The sequence below is a fragment of the Zonotrichia leucophrys genome, chromosome 3 (genome assembly GCF_028769735.1).
Source record: "Zonotrichia leucophrys gambelii isolate GWCS_2022_RI chromosome 3, RI_Zleu_2.0, whole genome shotgun sequence".
Taxonomy (NCBI): Eukaryota; Metazoa; Chordata; class Aves; order Passeriformes; family Passerellidae; genus Zonotrichia; species Zonotrichia leucophrys.
In genome coordinates this window covers 56903161-56926738 of record NC_088172.1, presented here as the reverse complement: position 1 = coordinate 56926738, position 23578 = coordinate 56903161, and the positions used below count along the sequence as shown (strand labels likewise).

Sequence of the window (23578 nt, the reverse complement as noted above, 5' to 3'; positions counted from 1 at the left end):
CTACAGGAAACAATACTGCAGCCCCTGAATGTCTTCTATAATGGTTGCAGAAAATGGTGATGCAGTGATTGAGAAAATCATCTAGTTGAAGAAAAATCACTGCAGAGGGGGAGGAAAACAACTAGGGTGCAAGTTTTGCAAAACTTCCAAGTATGTAACTCATACCTCATGAAAAGTAGTATCCCTTTGCTAAGCTCTCCTTAAAGAGCAGAACTGCCAAAATCTATTGGTCAACAGCAATTTTCTGCAGTTGAATATGTGTTCATGTTCTGTTACAGTTTTAACTATTCAGTAACTACAGTAACATAAAAGCATGAGAAGCATGTTCTAGCTGCCGAATTGTACAACTGTGATAAAGAGCTATACAGCAATAGAATGCTTGAAATGCCATAAACCAGTCTTTTAGCCAATTAGCTAATGAAAACTTTTGTCTTTTGCTGCAGCAAAGCAAAAAAGAAATTGTCCTTCATATGATAAAAAGGTGCTGCACAACAGATGACAAGTTCTTGTTGACAGCTATAAGCCACTTAGTAGGTAAGCTCATCATCCTTATCTGCAGCTCACTGTTTTGCAGGTAGGAGTCTGTATCACAGAGTGAGTGTGACTGGGTGCCCTCTGGAAGGTGAAATGGGGAGCAGGCAGTCACAGCCTTCCTTTAAGCACCTGCATTGAGGCCATGGGAGAGACTAGTGGCACTTCTCCAGATACATGGCTCAGCTACATTTAGGTATCTGACTTTGCATGAGAAAAAGCACTTATAGCATTTGGATTTACTTTCTGTCTTGGAGCCTGAAAAAGTCACAAGAGACTCCTAAAGGGTTCTGTGCTGTTTTAATAAAAATGCCAAGCAAAAATGCCTCAGCATTTTGACAAATGGCCATCACTTCCATATTCCTTTTTTTCCCCCCGCCATTAGACTGCCTAATATTCTGTTTAAGTTCTCCTGAACTTGAAATGGGTAGCAGAAGCTAAAACACTGTGTTACAGTCCATAAGAGATTATGCTCCATACTTAATGCCTGCTGCTCTTCACCTTCCCACTTCACCAAGATCCTTCCTCAAAAAAATCATCTGGCAAAGAACAGCAACCATTTGAAAAAAATTACACACCTGAAAAGCTAATAAAGTTAAAACTGACTGTATTTCAACATTTACAGCAAGAAATGACTAGTACTTAGGAAAAATTTTTTTCCTAAGGTAATACTGTATTTTTCACAAGTTACCAGACTGTACAACTAGGTTTGCCCACTAAGATGAACATGGCACATCAAATCAATGAGATACACATGTTCACTCAAACTTGGAACTTGGTTAAGACACACAAATAATGACATCAACCAGACAACGCAACTAAAAAGTCCATTAAAAAAAAAATTAAAAAATAATTTTATGGATTGAAATGGGACAGAACTCAGTAGAGGACAAAAAAATCCCTACCAAGTACTATACTGTAAAGCTCTTTGCACAAGTTACACAAGAGACATTATTTTATAAAATTTTTAAGCTCAATGCTTCAATCTCATAAGTCCTCACAACAGCAGCAGCAATTTAGCTATGTTAATTTTTAAAAGCTTGATGGTTTGTCTTTTTTCAGACTTGTAAACACTAAAAATGTACACTGAAATGAAGCAATCTTTGAGAAACAACTGGACACAAAATGTCAATAAACAGACAATATGAAAAACATCCATACCTCTTCCATAAAAATAACCAAAATGGTAATAAAATCAGAAAATGTAATAAAATAACTGCTTGAAAGCTTCATGCAATATGTTCTTAGACATTCAAGAGCTATTACCAAAAAAGAAAGGAAAACAAAATAATGACAATTATCTAATGCAAATAAAAGGTCACACATGGTTGCATGCACTATGGAGTGATGTATTTCAATAGTTGTACCTCATTTACTAAAAACCTGACAGAAGCACTGCTTTTATCATTTGCTAAAGTAGGATTGTTTAGGTAAGTTCTCTTGTTTTAAAAAACAAGAATTATTTGTTCTCACAGGAAAAAATGTTCAACCATTTACTTGTCACATTTGAAGTCTTTCCACTACCACTTAGATGAAGTACAGAAAATGACTTCAGAAGCTTGTTTTATGTGCAAAGTAATACATCAGTATAGAACATTCTTTCTTGCTGCTCTTTAATGCTTTTTTCTTCAAAACTGTACCTCTGTCTGGAGAATTTAGTAATGTTGCAGATGAGGAGGAGAGCCGCTTGTTTATGACTGGATCAACATGTTTCGAAAGGTTCATTGTTGAAACAGACCGCCTGTCTCGATCTAAAACAAATGGAGATAATGCTAATTGACAGCCCACATGCAACAGTGCAAGTTCCTACATCACTACTGGGAGGAGGAAAACAGGACTAGGTCACTCCTGCTCTACCACAAGAACTTCCAAAATAGAATGGGTTTCTCAGTAGACGTTGTACAGGTGACTCAAAGACTGGGCACAACACAATTTAAGCTCCACATTTGTAAAATATTCTGTTCATTATTACTCAATGGGTTGCAATCTAAAGACTTTCAATATTGTCAGAAAATCCCTGCTCACAACTTAGAACAGAAAGATTCATGGAAGGACCAAGATGCTTGGAAACACCAAGTTATTCACTAAAACACCACCCTGCCATCTGAATAAAAGATGACAGGGCACTGTTACTAGGCAGATGGTCAATATTATGGCAATGGCATGCTGAAAGATTAAGGGAACATTAGTGCACAAAGGAAGTAAGAGTGAGCACAAAAGAAATTAAAAGATTTAGTTAAAAATCCCACAGTTATGTGTAAGTTCTAAACCACCTACCAGAATTATTTTCAGAATGCTGAAAATACATATATAATTTGATTTCAGTTTCTCTACATTTTAGAGCAGTATTCCATCATTTGCTCAACTGTTGCAGTCAGCATCTGCATCCTGCTGAGGGGGTGATGGTTACTTCAAGAATAGAGACTGCACACTCTTTGTGCCTATGTCTGCAACAGAATGTTTGCAGTGTCCCTTCTCTTCTCTTGCTCAAAAAACATCCCAAACAAAAAGAGCTCCAAGCTCCGTGCTTCAACTACACATTCCCCGTTACAAACTTTCATCTGCAAATCTGAGATCCAAAAGATGCTGTGAGAATCAATTCTGCTTTTGCTTACATTTTAGCATGTACTGAACCTCAGCACGACTCAGCAAAGCACTCAACCATGCTGAAATGCAATGAGGCTTGAGCATATGCCTAACTGCTCTGCTGATTCATAGTCCGTGTCTCCAAAAATGTGTCCCTACACTGTTTGCAAAGCAGATACAAACTCAGGACAATGACAGCATTAAGGATGCTGCTGCTGAAATATTATTTGCCACTGTTTATTTATGACTAGTGTATTAAGATTGTATTTACCTGTTCTGTCCCAATAGATTAAATTATATTCACTGTGTACAAAAGAATTCATAGAAATAGAGTCTATGAAAAATACCTTAATTCTCCCCATATCTATGAACTATATAGGATCCACTATAACTTGTTGGGCTGAAGAAAGATTCTCCCTACCCCATGTGATTATTTGCTAACTTTAACGTTAGAATGACTTGGTGAGGGCATACAACTGGCAGACTGGATACTGGTAGGGGAATAAAACTCAGAAATGGGTTTTAAAAAGGAGAAAGCTAAATGTTATAACTAAGAAAAGGACCTCTGTAGGCTGTCAAGATGATCCCAAATTGATCTACGGGGTAAAATGGAGAATGCCCTGTGCAAGTCACTACTGGACACACTATGTTCAGGCTTCCTGAGAACAGGAATGTTTGTGGGAATGGGAGGGGGATCTTGATCTCATGCATAATCTGCCACTGAGAAACTACACAGTGTATCAGCACAGCCATAAAGCTTCTACATTTGGCAGAAAGGATGTACTGCATAAACTGACTTTCTGAAGATGACAAATGACAATATTGAAAATCACCTCTGTTGTTAGGCATGACAACATTTCTCGTGTCAATGAACCTTATTTAAATGAATGACATTCAGCATAAGGATTTGCATACAAGTGTTGGCAGTATGAATCCTATAAATGTAAAACAGGCCAAATGCAATCCGTTGCCTTGAAAATTGCTGCTTTCTTTATCCAAAAAAACCCAAAAAAGAAACAAAAAAAAAGGAATTAAAATACCCATGAGCAACGAAACAGCCAATGCAGCTGGTTATGTGTCTGTGTTCATGTGCAAAATTGTAAATCCTACATGCCAAAAGGGTTTTAGAAAATAACAAAATATTCAAATTTGCTCTCCTTGAATTCCAGCAGATAGAATATTATGCTTCATTTCAGTGAATTGTGCCAAATCTTTAGAGTCAGCCAGCAGTAACTCTCCACCAGAAAAATAAATAATAATGAAAAATCTGGTACTAACAGTTCTAATCTATCAGCATGGTGTTAAGCATGCATTGCAACTACATGAGGGTGGTTTAGTTACTGATGATCTCACTTCCTGAGAACTAGCTACAGGTGAAGGAATAACAAACCACAGCATTATGTACCAGGTTTTCTAGCACCACCCAGAGATTTGAAGTGGTGCTCCAGGCCTGCTAAATCGAGAAAGGTGAATGATGATTCAAAATAATAACCTAGGGACAGAATGCAAGACAATGATTTTTCACAGAAAATAAAATAAAAATCAAATAAGTTATACAAAGTTAAGCAAAAAAGTAACCTTTTATGAAAAATAAATGTTTACTGAAATTATATATGACAAAGATTTCAGAGCATTCTTTTCTCAATTTTTTTTTCCTCCCCTGATGAGAGGTTAGACACATAGAAATTAGAATAGGAAGAAGATAACTTAAAGCATCACTTCCTGTTAAAAGAAGTAAAGTTCTCTTTTGGGAGACTTGATTCATACTGAACAGGGCATATACACATTAATAATTGGCAGATTAAGTTAGAGAAGATATTCGGGCAGAAGAGCATATAGCTAAAATTCACTTAATTTGCCAATCTTAAGGGGAAGAAAAGGGACTTCTATTTCCCCAAATTTCAGTACACAGCACAGATCTCTTATTATAAAGAACAATTTTCCTTCCTTGTGTCTACTTTAATCTCAGTATTTGGTCATTTCCACCAGACCTACTCTCAGAGGCACAAAGCTAGCATTTGCCACAGTAGCTCATATCACAAGATTGACACCACACAAGCACACCACATACATATTACACGCACGAACAACAGCAAAGCAGCAGGAGCGAGAAGCTGTAGCAAGGTAGTTACAGAATAAGTCAACTCCCAAAACAAGCTGTAACTTTTGTTTAGGTTTCTTTCTCCTTGTTACCTTTTTGCTACACAAGAATGTCACAAACATGCCACTGTTAGCAATAACAGGACCAAGAGAAAAGAATTCAAACTAACATACGCTGAAACATCCTTCCTTTCAGAAGAAGAAATGTAAATTCCAGTTGACTGGTGGGGAAGGGAAACTGGCAAGCAAAGCAAGGCTCCCTCGTTACCTGTGTTATTAATGCGGTTGTGCAGTGCTCCTCCCCAGGACCACCTGTTCTGCCTTTGTTTTGGCTTCTGGCTTCTTTCAATTGTGCGACGTACAACAGCTTCATGTCGTTCCTTGAGTACAACAGGATAACACATTTGGATACTACTGCGTTCTTAACTTGATTTTCTTATCAAACCCTTCTACCCTCCACCACATGGACAATACCAAGTAGGCATCTTAGGTCTTTAAGCTTATGTGCTGCCTACTTAAGACACACACACTAAAACAAAATTAAGCAGCAAGTAAGCCATAAATAAGTTAGAACATAAAATGAAATTTTGAAAAGGTAAGATCTGTTTAAGTGGCCCTGCCACTACACAAATATACCCTAGTGCTACTTCCCATGTACTAAATACCAGAAGAGTGGGAGAGATAGGAAACACAACACCCACAAGGATGAGGTGGCTTTGATAGGATCACACTGCTCATACTTCCCAGTTTAACTGGGAGGCAAATCAGCCAAGAGCGTATTTCACTGCACACTCATTTCTGAAAAGGTTTTCTTAGGGCAACTTATATGTAACTACCCTCAAACTGAATGGGTAAGAATTAACGGGTAACCATACAAACCTGACCCAAATTGTTTTTCTGCATGAGTTTGCACAGTGCCATACACAGTAATCCAGGCAGGCTCAACTTACTGCATTTGATTCATAACAGAAGCAGTACATGTGGAAGCAAGGCTTAAAATCCTTCCACACACTATGTCATACTGACCATGGCTCATGTTGCATTGTCTACATCAGCTCTTAAAAAAAAAGGCTGATAGTACTGTAACTTAGGGCAAGAGAAGTTGAAAAGCTGTTTCATGGCATTCATTTTTACCTTCTCTTCTTCTAGTTTTTGCCTTCGCTTTTCCTCTACAGCAGCTCGCCTTCTCTCTTCCTTTAGTCTCTGCTCTTCTAGCTTCTTCCTGCGTTCCTCTAGGTGCTTCTCATAATGTTGCCGTGCTCTTTCTTCTCTTTCCAGCCATACGGATTCTCTTGCAGCTGTGAGAAAATTGAGAAATAAAAGTATTAACTTGTTTTATGTAGTGAAGTCTTTAATACATTTTGAATAACCACGGTAAATGGAAAGCCTTTTGAACTCTCTTTCCTCAGAGATAAATAATATCCTTATCTCTCCTCATGTATTAAAATGTACCCTGGCCACACACTGATTTTATCTAATCTCAATATACTTATTATGAATTACCAACAGTTATTTGAGCAGACAGTTTCTTCATGGAAGAAAGGATTTTTTGCCAGCTTAAAATGCCTAAATACTGAAGTCAGATGCATGTGAACAAACTTCTGTTACATAAACCATGCTAATTCTCTGTAATATTTTACTGAAAAAAGACAACAAAAAGAGAGGTGAAACTATGAGAACTTTCACCTTTATTGATCAATACAGATCTCTTATGATAGAAGTGGATGGAAAAACAATTCCAGCACCTGGACCAACAAAAGGAAGGAAGTTACCCACCAAAGAAGTCTAAAGGTAAACATTAATCTGCATAATTCCACTTATACACAGCTTCAAACAACATATTTCAGAAGAGCTAATCAAGACAAATCAAGAAGCCCTACACAGGACCAATTTTTTTCCCTATGAGGGTCTGAATTTTCATTGATTTTGTAGATGCAGGCTCAGACTGCAGTCCACATGAAACCACTGATGATACTCTGGACCTCCCCGCACTGACGTCTTGAAAGCTTTGGGACCCAGAGTGGAACTAGATTGTTCCCTTATGCAACATTGTATGTTTGCAGTCTAAGTCAGTGCCACCATCACACAGGAAATGCTCTAGACTCTTACAGAATCCTTTCACTACAGTGGTACAAAAGTTAATTAAAAAAACCAAAATTCAACCACAGCAAACCAACCTAGCAAAAAAAAACCCCAAACCCAGCGCATACATCCTGTTACCTAGACTCTGAACGCACTAAGTAACCCAAAGTATGTAGTTGTTCAAAACTGGAACTCAATCAAACCCTTTTGCAGAAGATTTGAAAAATCCATTGTCTTTGAAGGAGCTAAGAGCATCTAAGAAGCATAACTGCATATATCTTATGAAAATCCAGCTTGCTGTAGCATGTCAGCTTTTAATGAACAGTCATTTATGTACAGACTATTGATCATATCAAGACGAGCTGCTGCTTTGAGCCCCAAGACTTCCATGGATCCTGTGATGAGCTGGCTCTTTTCTGCCTGGAATATGCTTACAATGCAACCCAGCACAAAAAAGCTCTTTGGCGGTCTACTGAAAATTAATAAATTACAAAAAGGAGAAAAAAACCCCAACAAAACCTCAACAGCTTTCTTAACTGGTGTCACTGGAATATTAATTTGCCTATAAAAGGCATGGAGATTATTTGTTCTTGCTTTTATTAATGTAAATGGCTAAACTTCCTTGAGACACAGTTCATGGTGATTTCCATAGGATTCAGTCTGTCATATTGTTTAGAAAAAGCAATGAAAATAGGACATTTGAACTTTTAAGACTAAATTTCAGAAGAGAGAGGCTAAAAAGATATTTATGTACATTCTTAGTTCTGGTATGACAATCGAAGGCTGGACCTCTGGACAGCACACTTATCTTCATCTTTCTGCTTCTCTGAGAAGGGGTGATAAAAATCACACTATTGTGATAGAGCAAGACAGCTCAGTAAGAGAAACAAGCATTAGTGAGGAATTAACCCAGGCAAATGGATGTGTTCGACTGGAAGAACTTTTAACAAAAATAACAGATCTGATTCAAAACAAGTAAAAAGCTACATCTTTCCACCTCTAGGCTACAGGCAAGACAGCAGAAAATGTGCCCACCTGCTAACATGAGGAAGTTACTAATTTTATGCTTGGATCAAGTACTTAACAAGTACATGAAAGTATGATTTATGATACATCTGTTTGCTGAAATAAATGTAATATCTATTTTCATTAACTTTTTTCACAGATAGAGATATAATCTTGACTACTTTTCATTTTTTTCAATTTTCAATTCCTGCATTTTGTCTTATTAGAGAATCAAAGGAGAACATCTGCTTTGTTTACACTTCTTCCTGCATGCACTACTGACATTCTTCTATGAATTTAAGGGCTCAGTTTTGGTCACCTGTAAGGTAGGAATATACAGGGACATAAGTTAGTGTTCTTAGATATATAAGGATATCATCAGGAAAAATAAGAAGTTTAGAATATTTTTCTTTCATTCTTATGTCCCCATTTATGAATTTTCAGAAACATTTTCCTGCCACCCCAAACAGATAAGAAAAAATTGTCTTGTAGAGTAAAAAGTTTACTCTTTAGACCTCTGCTCTAACGTAAAAAAATATTTTTAAAATATATTAAGCTCTATTCTGGATGCACAGGCATGCTTCTAGAAGCACAGCATCAAATGCCTTGCTGATAGAAAGAATCAGCAGATAAGCCTACAGGAAACTGATGATATCTCTAAAGGGTCTCATCAACCTGAAAGAGCAGCCAATTAGAGGATGTGGCAGGGAAGAATACCAACTTCTATAATGGTGTCTCCAGAAACTGTGCCAAGAGCTCTGCCTGGTGCTAAGCCAACAAAGAACTCCACTAGGGGCATGATCCAACAAAAAAGCATTTTCTCAGGCCTGAGCATTAACAGGTTCATGGTCCTTCTCTCCCTTGTAATATCTCGTATTGTATGACAATGTGCAAGATTCATTCAAGGGAAGTCTGGTCACCATTCAGATAGCACCTGCACGCTGAAAGCTTAAATTCCATTGGAATAATTACATTAAAGCTGGAAAGTACAAAGAAAAGTTACAGCCTGATCCATTTTCAATTCCATTCCTTAGTACAATCAATATATTTGAACACAGGCATGTGATACAAGGACACAAAATTAGAGCATAAAAACAGGGTTTAGAAATTGAGCCCTAGACATGCTGTTGAATACCTTCTGCTTGTTTGCAAACTAGAATGCTGGGTTAGATTACAAAGCAACATAATTAAGGCTGTGTTTCTGGCTCTTCTGAAGTGAATAACAGCGAGAGAAAACAAGGTCAATCAAGAAAGAGACACTCCAATATCAAGAGACGCATAAGACTTGAAATCAATAAATTTTACACTGGAATTAACTAATGTAACGTGGACGACGCTAGCTACAAACCTTGCATGTTTCTTTCTTGGAAATAATTTTGCAGTTTCTTTCCCCAGCCACCCATACTAGAACTATTCTTTGCAGGGGTTTTAGGCAGTGAGGGAAGGAGGAGCATGCACTAAGTGTCAAAGCCTTTATTTTCTGTTTACCTCTGTGAAGCAAAGAATGTGCCCCCAGATTCTCTTTTTCTTTTGGTTTACTGTCTATACAAAGGCAGATCAGTCTATCACCATGCTTTCTCAGTCTGCCTTTTGAATCCACCTCAGACGGACAGCTCACCTGAGCTGTCTTTGCTAGTCTTTGTCATGCTTTCCACCCTTTATCTTTTCTAACTTTACAGCACTGACCTCAGCAAGAGCTTTCTCCTCTGACTGCTCTTTCACCTTTGCTCACTGCCAGTTCTGCACTGAGGCTGTGATTGCCTCCTTGCTGCATTAGCAGTAAAATGGATCAGTGATGCTTTAACCATACCTAAAAATGGGGACATTACACAGAAGGGGCTGACTGAACAAATTAGAAGGTGAACTTCAGAGCTGTAATTAAAGGTGAAGTTAATGTGAGATTCTCTAAGCCAACCTTTCCCCAGTAACCACAGTCCAAGGGACATTTATCACATAACTTTTTAAACTAGTCTTCCTTAAAAATTGTTTTCTTGTCTTATAAACTCTTTCAACATTCAAACTCTCCAAGGAGATCCCAAAATTATTCATACGCTAGAGTCAGTGATTCCCAGTTTCTGCGGGGCTTCCTTCTGTTGGATAAAGTTCTGCCCCCAAGTGCCAGGGAAGAAAACAGGCCAGAAGGAATTTAGTCACAGAAAAAAAAAAGTAATTTTTATTAATGTTATTATTATCCCAGTGATCACTTTCTGTGACGTTTAAAATACTACTTTTTAGTGCTTATGCATTGTAAGTATTAAGAATTTAATTAATTTAGCCAACTTGAAACTCAGATATATTCTAAGAGCTAAGATTAATCACTCTTTATTTAAGGAAGTGTGCTAAGTCAAAAAGCAGTATTACCATCATTTGTTCCCAACACCAGAAACTAAATTAACCACATGTCCTTGTCAGGATCATAATTCTGATTAAAAAAAGATCAGACTTCAAGCAGGATTAGCATAGATAAAACATGCACAGAAGTGAGACTCAAAAAGTGAGACTCAGTTTTCTCAAGAATCAGGGGCCAAGATACTGCTAAGTAATAACAAGAAAATTCTTCCTCTTTGCCAGGCCACCACCTAAGTTTGCCTGAATGAAATCCATTTTAACACCCCAGTTATTTTTCCTGTTGACAAACACGTTTTGATTTTTCTTTCCAGTTAGGGAGGACCAGGTCTGTGCTTTCCAGTTAGGGAGGAAACAGAGACTAACTGATATGGAACAACTTTCTCCTCTGTCATTAAACTTCTACCCTCCAAAATGGTGACAGCACTTAATCTGCACATGCAGAAAAGCCCATGGACCTTCCCAGCCGATTCCCAAACCTTGTCTGGGAATCAGCAAGCAGACAGCTAGCTGGCTGGAGCCAACACCCTGCCAGGATCCATCATGACAGCTTTATAGTAAGAACAATTAGGTTTTAGCATCAGGAAATGCTCTTCAACACTGTCAATTTGGCAGTACAGATACAATCAGTACGGCAGATAAGGGTAAAACCCACATGATGAAAAAGCAGCTATTTTCAGCAATGTTTTCCAGTTTGAGCAAGCCATCTACCACGGCTGCCTTCATAAAAAGACAGTTCCAACATGTTTGTCTCAACATTCAGGGCCAGAATACATGTAAGTGCCAAGCTGGAGCCAGTGTGATAGCTCCCTTTGCTCTGGCCTCCAGGAACAGAGCCATTTGACCTACCACTGCCTCTCTTGGGACTTCCATTTTGCACAATTCAAGAGGGTTAGTCTCACATAGAGAGATCTGATATATTTATTTTAAAGGGCAGGTGTTAACTTTTATGCACAGGTGCTATGGGAAAGAGCACTAGTGGAAAAAGCACAAAAATTAAAACTCGGTTACTAAAGTGCAAGTGACAACTCTGGAAGCATTACGTAGAAAATCAATATCACCCTAATCCTTTAAGGCTTGAACGTGATATCAGCAAAACACACAATACCAAATGGTCAGGAGATTAAAAAGATTGAAGCAGAAAATCCTCCATGAAACTGTTACAACTTTAGTCATGCAAAAGGAACTGCGAAGAAAAAAGTCAAAGAATTAATATTTTAGAAGTGTTGGGATGGCATTTCAAAAGCAATGCCTTTCCTACAGTGAAGAAACTAAAACAATCATTTTTTGATGGTGTGATTTGCTGATTGTGTCCCTGTGTATCTTCTAGGTGACCTAAAGAAAAGTCAGAAAAACCCCATGAATATACTAAAGGCGAAAGGAGCATTTTTTTGTAGAAGCTTCTTTAATCATTTCCATTAGGTGGCTCAACATGATCCTCAAGAAACAGCAGGTACCGACAGTCCCAACACATTTATGTGCTACATATATATATATTCAGACAAAACTGATAGCATTTCCTATTCTCTAAGCACTCATTAAAAACAATACTTAGAAACCCAAGTGTGCTAAGTAGTCTAAGACTGCTAAAATACTATTTCCAGGTGCAAGGAAATCCTCAGGAGTTCAGAGCACATGCCAATCCACCACAGGAAAGGCAAATCTATTACAGCACAGTGGAACTTGAAAAAAATAGAATTTGAGAGTAAAAAAGGGGAAATAAAAATGGTCTTAAATCAACTCTTCTTTAATAACAGAATATCACCTCATAAATAAATTTAATCCTTATTAAAGTGGTACTCCACATGTTCTTAACAGAAGCAGAAAATTTTCCTGACCCCCAGGAGTTCAAGTTGCTGAAAGTACAAAACAAAATTACTACCAGCTCTACACCTAGAGAATTGAACCCTGTCCTTTCCTTTTTTTAGAACAAAGAATAATTTTATTTGAGGTAGGACTGAAATTCTCAACTTCTGTATAAAAAGAAGTCTTTGCTAAACCTGACAGATCCCTTGAATCAAAAGGAAAGGAATTAAGTTCAAATCCAACCTAATTCTATTGAAAAAAAATTAAAATTCCTTCCTTCAGTTGCTTTACTGCTGCATGGCTGATGTCCCAGTATTAACAAAATCCAACTCTAATTTTTAGCAAGACACATTTATGTAACAATATTATACAACTTAATGTTTAAGAGAGACAGCTTAGGAATTTCTTTGCTGCGGTTCACATGACATGAGTGACTGATTATCTAGGATCTGCACTAAATGCACAAAAAAAAAAGAAAAAGTTACATGCTGTTGTAAAAATCATTGCTCTGCTGTACTGGAACACAAATCTCAAGAGACAGCTCCTAAATATACTAAATCATAGCAGACAAATATACAGATGAAAGTACAATGCAACTTTCAATTTTCTTGTTAGTTCAAAATAATTCTCCAAGCAACAACACGCAATACAGTTATACATCACAGGGACATGCAAAACTCTCCCATGTGGAAATGAAGGATTCCACGTCAACTAACAAAAATTTCTGATGTTGCTTTGATGTTGCTTTTAAAACACATCACACAAAATAGCACATTTATCAACAGAAGTCATGCCCTTCTGGTAATAAATAGTCACTTACCAATAGCTAGAAAAATCAGAGTTAAATTCAAGGAAAGTATCTTTCTCTTGCATTTGACTAAAGCATTGTTATTATACAATGATAAAATCTGAGAAAAAAAGAAATTCAAGACATGGAACCATCATATGTGAATAATTAATTAAAATGGGCCAGTAACATCCATTTGCTCTGAAACCTGAAGAAATTAAGCCTACACATACCATCAACCTCAACTCGAGGAGCAGCTTTTCAGGGATTATCAAATATCCTGTCATGTTACCCCTTGAGCAAGCCAAAACTAAAGCTTTCCTTTTCCCCTCCAAAACAATCCTAGTGATTCATGCATGGCTACTGCAATGTTATAAGGTGCTGTAAACAAGGAAGGATAAAAATGCTATCAAGACCTAGGTGACAATTAATGATGCTCTTCAGGTTAGAAGAAGCAGCATAATTCTGGCTGGAATTACAATATAGTTTAATAAACTTTCAGAAGTTGGAAATGGGAAATAAAGAACTTCTGTTTCTCAAGCCCTTAGAACAATTCAGCATTGAAATAAATCAGAGTAAACACATAAAAAAGAGGAAATACTTGTATTTCCCAACCTCCCAATTACCACAGAACTTTGTGGCAGCCAAACATTTAAGCATTGTTCACAAAGCCACCAGTTTGGCTTCACATAATTCTTAATTCTCTCACCATCATACTCAGTACACTGCCCATCAGTAGTCACTTGTTAGGCAGCCTTCACTATTCACTCAAACTGTGTTATACTTATGCAGGCATAGCTGACATAAGATATTGAGCACACCTATTTGACACCTACTACAGGTTTGACCTGAAAAATGCACCGCAAGTGTACATTAAAAAATTCAAAGCACACATTGGCAACATATTCTTCAATTCTATTTTATGGTATTCAGCATTTTAATCTTAATTGATAAAATATCCCAAAACCTCAAAATTCCATTTACATCAGCTAAGTTCCCTTGCATGATTTCAGAATTAACACCTACTTTTCATTCACATTAATAGAACAGGTGAGAGATACAGTACTGATGAACTAAAAGATTTACTTTAAAGATATGGTAAAGTATCTGAGATGATACTATTGCAAATCTAGCACTACCATTTTGCTGACTGGCCCTAAAAGTAAGCTGGCAATAATGCTGCATGCAGATGGTAGTCCAGTAAAAACAAACAAACAAACAAACAAACACGCACCAGCAGGGCCTTACCTAGCTGTTTTTCTCTCTCTTCTCTCCGTTCTCTGGCAAGCCGTTGCCTGTCATCAACCCTTAGTACTGTTGGGTGATCTACAAATGGAGAAAGAGGAGTATTAGGCACACAGCATAAAACCAAATACTACCAAACCCAAACTTAAAGGACAGTGGCTGTTTAACAACCCTAATTATTCTGTCAAAATAGGTAATGTTTTGAGAAATCCATCTTATTTTAAAAAACCCAGAAAACTGATAATTAGAATGCATTCCTATTTTTTAATAAATAAAATACTTCTAAAGAATAGACTAACATGTGACTGCAAATACCCAGCAAGACTACTGCTTGTCAAAACCAAGGAAGAAGCTTTATTTTGTTTCCAAGCCTAAAACAACTTGACTTCTAGAGAGAATACTGTTTATTATTCCATAATGTCTCTCCAAAATGCATCCACAGGAAAGGCTATTATAATCAAGCTTTGTCTTCCCCTTGATATTGCCTCAGAACAGCTAATAAGCCCTATATCATGACACAAGAACCTCAGCATCCAAGCAAAACAGGCTGAACCAAAACACTGCTCTGGCTGAGTCGTTCTAAAGCAGTTCTGGCTGAGCCTCTGGAAAAAGCAGGATACTGATCTCAAAAGATGTTTGTGTGCATATGTGTTAAAAACTCTGACAAATATACTAAAGGCAGTGAGGCATCACATGCATGGACTTACAAGTCAAGTAAGATGAGAGCTTTATCTATCGTGCATGGAAATTTATCTACATGAGTACTTCACAACTATCTGCAACTGGCTGCTTGGATCACAGCAGTAAGACCGAGGATCACAAGAAAGATCTGTGTCAGAGCCCAGGTCTGACTTTAAAAATTCAGGTTTGGTTGGAAAACATCACTTGCTCAATGATGGTTCTGGAAGACAACAAAGTGCTGAACAGCTAGCATCCAACTTCCAGTCTCAGCAATGGAGCTGTTCCAGACAAAGGGAACAAAATCCAAGTTAGCAATTCATCTCAGCATGCTGCCAAAACCAATTTCCTACTCAGCCTGTTCTGTTAAACCTGGAAAGCTCTTAATTTTATGGGTTTTTTTCAGTAGCACTGAAAAAGTCTGCTTTGCATAAGAACACAATAAACAAAAAACCCACAGAAAAATAAAAAAGATTTCTGGATATAAATAAATGGTCTGATTTATTTTGGTATTGAGAGGAACTCAGTTTTAAAGTATTTTAAGATAAAGAGCTTTTCGAATACTGTCATCATGAAAGAACACAAGACAACAGAGCCTTTTCACTATTCGTTGTGAATACACATGTAATCAACTTATAAAAACATGTAGAGTCAGCCTACTTGTGTATAGGCTGCATACCTATGAAAAAAGTTATTAGCAAACAATACAATGGGTCATAAAACTGAGGTTAAAGATATTTGCAATGTATGTCCCTGAAGTGAGGCTGTGCTAAACTAATTTTGAATAGATATTTGAATTAGATTTAAAAAAAAATATGTGCATTTCATCCTCTAACAGAGTTTTCTGCATGAGAATGACAGGATTTCTTGGATGAACCTGTTCACCAACAGCTACCACTCTTTAATTACACTTGAACTCTAATCAGTGAAAAACTATTCTCAACTACTGTCAGACTAGAGCCCCAATTAAGAGTGCTAATAGCAGTGCAAAGTAACAGCTGCAAGGAGCAAACCCATTGCACAGTTGGCACAGAGAACCTTCACACACGACAGCCTCCATGAAGAGCACAACAAGTGAAAAAGTCACCAGCAAAGGCAAAGGTAATCTGTCACCCAGCTGCAGGTCAAAACTTCGATGTTGGCGGGCTAGCCCAGAGTGCTGCCATTTATGACACTGCTCAGCCATGGCATGGCAGAGATTTGCCCACTGCAGGGTGTACATCTGCATTTGGCTGATGTTCAGCAGCGCGCTGACTCACACACAGCCCCTTCAGCATGCAGACACAGGTCAAAAGGGTAATATTATTCCTTCTCTCTGGCGACTGGCACACAAGGTTCACAAAACATGAATTTCTGCGGCATGAGTAATTAGTGCTTGTGGAATAATGCACATTTTCCCTGGAAAACAAGGATTCCCTTCAAGGGCTGTCAGCAAAGTCAATGTAACATTGAGTTGACAGAAAATGATGAGGCACTGGGGAAAAATGTAGAAACCTGCTTCTTTCAGAATACCCTTCCAGTTCGGGGTTTTTTTCCCTTTCTTGAGAAGAGAGATTTCCCTATTGGAGAGAGGCAACAATTCTTCAAAGAGGCAGGAGGGTTACATGGACAGGCAAACTGAAAAGGTCTCCCTTAAGAATTCCTAATTATAAGCAATGAAGGAATAAAATAAATTTTTAAAGTTGCCCTCTGCCACTCTGTTTGAAGATATCCAATTATTTTTTCCATATCACACACCTGATAGTGTTCAGGCAACAGCAGCCCCTCTCCCAACACCGCAGGATGTTGGAACAATCCTAAAGAATTCACATTAAGTTGCAGGTTATGCAGAGTGTGTGTCTTCAGTAACAATTGATTTTGCATACATTTGGGATCACAAAGAGCTATATCAATATTAGTACAAAGATGAGGGTAACACCTTTGCAGCAGACCGGCATTGCATTTGCTCTACTAGACGCTGGAGCACATATTATCAGTGCAAGACTTACACTGATAATTAAAATATCTTCTCTAAGTCTTCAAAATGATCCTTCATAGTTTGGCTAAAACCCCAGCCTCCAACATCTGCATTCTGAATCCAGATGTTCTGCTGGCATCCTCAGTGCAGAGCATCAATAGTTTCAAACTGAGGCAAAAGAAGAGAGTTCACTGGGACTGCTCCCCATTTTATTTCTCACATCTTTATTCATTAAAAACCCACCAGGCAAATACCTGGGGAATTGGCGTTTCTTCTTATTTGGTAGGAACACCAGGACAAACAAAATATTTTGTACACTCTTTTGTTCATATTCCTCATCAGACCATAAGCTTTAAGTTACTGTGAAAGGAAATGGGGAAAATGTCAGCTGCAACAAATCCTGCAAAAATTTCTCATTTTTTAGAGAAATAATTGCCAACTTGGCATATGCAAAACCTAAGAGACAACACTCCAGGAAGACCCACATGCTGCTTTGGAACTTGCAGTCTGGTAAAACTGCAATATGTGGGAACTCACACTCAGCAATCTATTTCCCTCCGCTTATGTAACAGGCATAGAATTAAGCATATGTATGATAGGGATGTCTGGAGAATAAATAAGCCATAGTTCTACATAGGAGAAATTAGTTTTTTACCTGCTGCTGGAAATTAAGCCTTTAAATTCCATATGAAAACAGTATATGACCATATATTTAGAACATTTAGTGTGTGTTCAAAATTCATTTTAACAAGTTAACAGGTAATGTTGAAAGCTTAGAAGCCTTGAACAGTATATTGCAGAAATTCTGCACTGAAACATCAATAGGTTTTTGTCCCTAATGATAGCAACAAAAGGAAAAAATAAGTTTTACAAATCTATAGAACTAAGACTCAACAAACTCTTAAGCGAAATTTATATTTGTAGAAATTAAGTTCCTAATTTAACAATTGCCATATATATTTGTAAATATGACCAGTTTTTGTGGCTCATACTGTCAGCTCACTCTGCCTTCCCTCACTCCAGCCCCAAGAATTTTGGATTTCATCTACACACCACCACAGATGAAAGGGAACATTGGAACAGCTAAGATGCCCTTCTGAGAAATGAAAACAAGATTAAACTACTGTAGAATAAAGAAAGTATTGAACACTGTCCACCACAAAGCACTGTGGAAAGAGGTAGTATCATCTTTGTTTTCTCCTCCTTTTCCAATAGTGTCTATCTGATTGAGAGCGGCCGTGATTCCTGCTCTGTGCAGGACCCAGTGTGCCTGGCAGAGCATGCCAGGTGGGATCTGAACACAGCGCTGGGATTCCTTCCCTCTGGGGACACAGGCCAAGGCGCCCCTTTTGGGGATAGAGAACATCTGTCAGTACAAAGCAGGCACTGAGCTGCCAAGCTGTCCAGGAGCTGAAAGTGGGATGTTACAGTGGGCCTGGTCCTCAGCACCATGAGCACCTCTGCTTTCCCAGGCATCTGAGCAAAATCATTACTAATTTCATTCTTTAACCTTGGGTACCTGCATTGCAACATAAGCAGAATTTAGATATCTAAGTCCTCTTCTGGATCTTGGTCTAAGCATGCAAGGGGAGCAGACCCATGACACCAAGGGCTACAGTAAAGTTTTTAGCACATACATTTTCAACTGTGTAAGCAAACAGTGAATTAATTCCACACAATGTACCTGTGAGGTATGGTGAAGTAATGAGAAACATCTGCCCACTGCACAGAGCGTGTTGCAGAACGTGGCATGCTTTGTGGTAAGTGAGGAAATGCCTGAACAGAGGCACATTTATACAAAGCTGCAAATCTTTGCCTACAGCACATAATTCTTATTCAAGCATAGATGCAAATACGGTGGCTTCTGTTGTCTTCTCTCACTTCCCAGCCCTCATTCCTAAGCTATTCTAAAATATTACTCGATTTTTCCAGTTTTGCTTCTTTGCAAACAATCACATATTTCAGCCTATCTAAACATGACCAGTCACTGATACCAGTTTTGTCTGAAACAGTGAGGTACAAAAGCAACACACTTTAGAAGTTTCTGTGACAACAGCTGTTTTCCATGCGCCATTGAGGCAAACAGCCTTAAAACATGGAGCATGTGGAATGGTGTACCTGGTTTAGTTCCAGCATTGCTTTGTCCTGAAGTCACTTTCTTATCTTGTGTTTCAGAACCTTCAGTTCCTAAAATAAGGAAGAAGATATTAACCATTTTACTTAGTAGCAGATCACTCACCTTATTATATTGAAATTTAAATATTGCTGTATTCCCTTTAAAATCAGACTGTTCCAAGATTTCACCTTAATGCCATTCTACATCATTTTGCATTAAAAAAACCCCAAAGGCGGAAAGCATTTAAGCCACAATACAAGTTCCCAATTCAAGCTGAGGAAAGAGCCACAAGAAGATTTCATTTTAGCAATATGTTTTAATAAGACTTATAAGATGACTGGCAGATCCCAGGTTTCTAAAGGTATGGTATGAGATACTGGCAACAACTTCTTTACAAATTGCACATCCATAATGCAGGACTGGAGAGAGGACTTTTAGGGACCTGAATGAAATATAAGTGAGGAGATATTCCCATTATTTGCAACATACTTTTGATCGGTCCCCACCAGCCTAGAACGAGATCTAATTTTGGAGTTCTGAATGCCCTTTCAACAACCCTTTATAAAGAAAAAAACCTCAGAAGATTCATTACTATTATTCAAATCAAAACTGTATCCTTGTTTCAGCATCTATCTCTAATTAAAAAAAAAGAAAAGAAAAAAAAACAAACCAAGAAATTAGATGCCAGGATTTTTTCATCTTACTACTCATCTTTGTACCCAGCAGTTCCACTTATAGGGGTGCTGGAGTCCAGAACACACCAATCTGGGAGCAGCCTAAAGGCAGACTGTAGGAATTCTAAGAAGCCCTCCGAAAACAGCTTGAAAGCATTTGCAGGCAAGGATAAAGAGGCAGTTATAAATAAAGCCTAGGGGATGAAAGACACCAATTCATTTGAACAAAAATATCACTAGAAATGAAAGTTGGAAAAAAAACTCCTGATTACTCCGGATTTAAAAGCTAAACAGGCATTACTGTATTAGATCCACTTCAGAAAACATAATTAAAACAAATTTTCCTCAGAAGGCTCCAAGCAATTTCTCATGCAGGTCAGCTTTAACAATACACACTCAGCATTTAGTACCTCAGTGAGTTCATTCCCTTTGTGGCCTCACAGAAATCTTTGTTTCCCTGCTTACCTCCTTCCACAGGCATGTGTCAGGACTAACACAGAGGGTAAAAGGTAGCAGGAAGAACCTGTATGCTACACACACTGTACCTTTTTTGCAGGGGAAAGTTGGGTGAGGGAAATAGAAAAATGCCGTTATCAGATGTTTCACGTTCAAGAGCAATGTTTTGCCAAGAACAGTGTTCAAAAATCATGTCACCAAAAAAATTGTGTGAAACCTTAAATAATTGTCAGACACTGCTCTTCTTGATTCCTGCATTAAGTCTCTTCCAATCAACAGAAATAACCACTGTTCAACTTAACAAATACTGATTCCAAATGACAATAAGAACTGTAACACCTTAAAGGCAGCCCAACACAAGATTTTAGTATTTGCCATTTTAAAAGCTCATACAAAACATTAGTGTGACATATGGGTAGATGGATTGATTTTTGGCAAGATAATTTGAGCACCACTGAACTTGGTAGGATCTACCATTATAAAAATCCATATTATAAATCCATTATAAAAATACCTGGTGCTGGAACCAGTCCAGAGAAAGCCAAGAGACTTGGTGGAGTGACTGGAGCACAAGTGAAGAGAGGAGCAGGGGAGGGAGCTGGGGGTATTTAGCCTGGAGAAAGGGAGGCTCAAGGGGAATCACATCACTTTCTACAACTGCCTGAAAGGAGCTTGTAGTCAGGTGGGGGTCAGCTGCTTCTCACAGAACAAGAAGAAACATCATGAGAAGGAAATGGCCTCAAGTTGCACAAGGAGAGTTTTAGACTGGATATTAGGGAAAAAAAAATCTTCCCAAAAGAGTCATCAGGCTGCCCAGGGAAGTGGTGGAATCACCATCTCTGGAAGTACTCAAAAACTTGGGGATGTGGCACTTGGGGCCATGGTTTAGTGGTGAACATGGCAGTGTGTTAGTTTAACTGTTGGACTTCATTTTTAGAGGTCTTTTCCAACCTTAACATTTCTGTGATTCTAAACTCTTTCTATCTTACCTCTCCCTCAAAGTTAAGGTACTTGTAAAACAAGCTTTTCTCCTGCATGTATCAACTATTTAGAACATTCTCAGAAAAAGTCCTACTGTAACTCAGTGGGACTACATCACAATTCCCATCAGCCTGGCCTAGGGCATCATCTAGAAGAGGAAACTGTCATAAAAAAGTAAAAATACTGTTTCTAAGAGCTAGTGAGTACACTGATGCTCTAATAGTGTCAGCATAAATTTCTCTGCATCTTTCATACCGAGTATGTGCATTATTTTCTACAAGCACTGCACCATGGGATTATGCAACACTCCATTAACTTCAAAACTGTGGTTTAAATGCCATCCAGAAAATACAGTTGCAAAAAAGGCCTAGGTACATGAAGTAATACTTCTTTCCCATATTTCCTTGTCGAACATTTCCTTGGAATATTTTTTGACATGGTTTGAATACACATTCATATGACCACTTATATGACAAGTGATGAAAAGAACAGATGGCACACCATGAATTTTAACGATGCTGGAGATCAAATAGGAATTGGCACAAGCATTTAGGAACCAGTGTAGGTGTGCTCCCACACAAAATACCTCCTGCTCTAGGATACAAACAGATTAATCAGACAACCAAACATCTAAAATCCACACCTAAATATTGACAACACTGGTTTCAATACCTAACAGATGCCGGAAGAGATATAATTTAACTATCTAATATTTGCTCTGCTGTTTATCTTGGACCACTACCTTTCCATAAAGGAATAAAAGTTGCATAAAGAAGTGTTAGAGATGGATAATTTTCTGTGAAGAACAGCTGTCTCTCTCAGCTCTGCCATTACTATATGGCACAGCTTTAAACAGAAAGCTGAACCTCAGCTTCTTTTTGTGGAAAGAGGGGAAAAAATTAGGGGGGGAAGGCAAGAAAAGATATATGTATTGCTACTAAATAATATGCATTTGTAAATGCTGAGCTTTCAAGTAACACCAGTTGCAACACAGAATTCAGCATCTATACCAGGGGCAGAGCTGAAAGGGATCGATCCATAAGGATGACTAGTGCTAGGGAGGACCTCTGCAGGCTCAGCTTTTAGCTTTGCTTTGAACCAAGACAAGTTAAAAATTGAGAGATTATTCCTACAAGAACAGTTTTGCAATGGAAATGAAATCTATTTAGAAGTTTCTGACCAGTTTCAATATATCTACGTGTTCACAATCAGACAGTTTAATCAATACTTCTGTTACCAACATAAGTACAAGCTCTAGAAGGACTGACAAGCAATTTCATAGGATGTCAGCTCACCTCATGTCTCACACACAGCCATTATAATTACAGTAAATTCCTACAGCAGTTAATAATCTCTGTACCAAATACCAGTACCAAAGTTTACTTCCTAAAATGGAAAAAAAAAAAAACCACTTTATGATGGCCAGAACTACTTTGAAAGAGGCTGTTCCATGATCAGCATCTGTCAGAGAAAAATGCCTTTAATAACCTTACAGTCTAAGGTGTTCCTCTTGAATTAACAAAACGAGTTATCTCCAGTTTGTCCAAAGGAGGCCTGTGTGAGCAGAAGTAGGAATTGCCAGCAGTGGGAAGCAAAACAAGCACAAAGAGAAAATTTATATTAAAAAATATTCAAAGTTGACGAAAAGGCTTATGAAAAACACTGAGAAAGGAGGAAAACTATAAGCTTTTAGTGCTTCTTTACATGCCAGACAAGCTCTGGTCAAAGAAGCCTGGCCTGAGAGACAACGTAACATATTCGAGGGGAAAAACTTTGCTGAGAATTAGAGCCTCTGGGAGGATGTGCTGGAAAGCAGAAGGAACATTCACCCAGATCCTGGAAAAACACTGAATGCCAAACATTGAGAGACAAAGCATCACATTGGCATTTTGACAGGCTTTTTTAAAAACACAAGTGTTGCGCAGAATACAAACACTTGTTTTTCAGCCTGTGGCACATCAAGCACATATTTGCACAGTGAACCAGCTATTCCCAGTGAGGTGAATGACAAACCAAAGGCCCCACAGCAAGGCTGAGGAGCTGGAAAGAAGATGCTTAAGCTCTATTCCATAGAGGAAGGGAATCAGCCACAAGACAGAGGCAGGTCTATTTCCAGAAGGTCTCTACCTCCAGAAGTGTAAGCCCCAGGATATTAAATGCAGTGTGAAGGGGCACTTGGGGAACACAAGCAAGAAGTGCTGCTGAGACCAGCGCCAAGGTGAGGGTGG

The 23578-nt window shown here is 38.2% G+C and overlaps 1 protein-coding gene across 9 annotated transcripts in view; it reads right to left on the bottom strand.

Annotated features, from left to right (window-relative positions):
- MAP7 (microtubule associated protein 7) overlaps positions 1-23578 on the bottom strand; it is a 109470-nt gene that overhangs the window by 28501 nt on the left and 57391 nt on the right. For 5 of the 9 annotated variants that reach the window (XM_064708346.1, XM_064708345.1, XM_064708343.1 and 2 more), the window contains exons 2-7: positions 19242-19310; positions 14492-14569; positions 6352-6515; positions 5486-5597; positions 4523-4609; positions 2172-2282 (exon numbers count right to left, since the gene is read on the bottom strand). In XM_064708346.1, the coding sequence (XP_064564416.1) occupies positions 2172-2282; positions 4523-4609; positions 5486-5597; positions 6352-6515; positions 14492-14569; positions 19242-19310 (621 nt within the window). The remainder of the gene's footprint in view (positions 1-2171; positions 2283-4522; positions 4610-5485; positions 5598-6351; positions 6516-14491; positions 14570-19241; positions 19311-23578) is intronic. The other 4 variants (XM_064708349.1, XM_064708348.1, XM_064708352.1 and 1 more) reach the window with 2 other exon arrangements.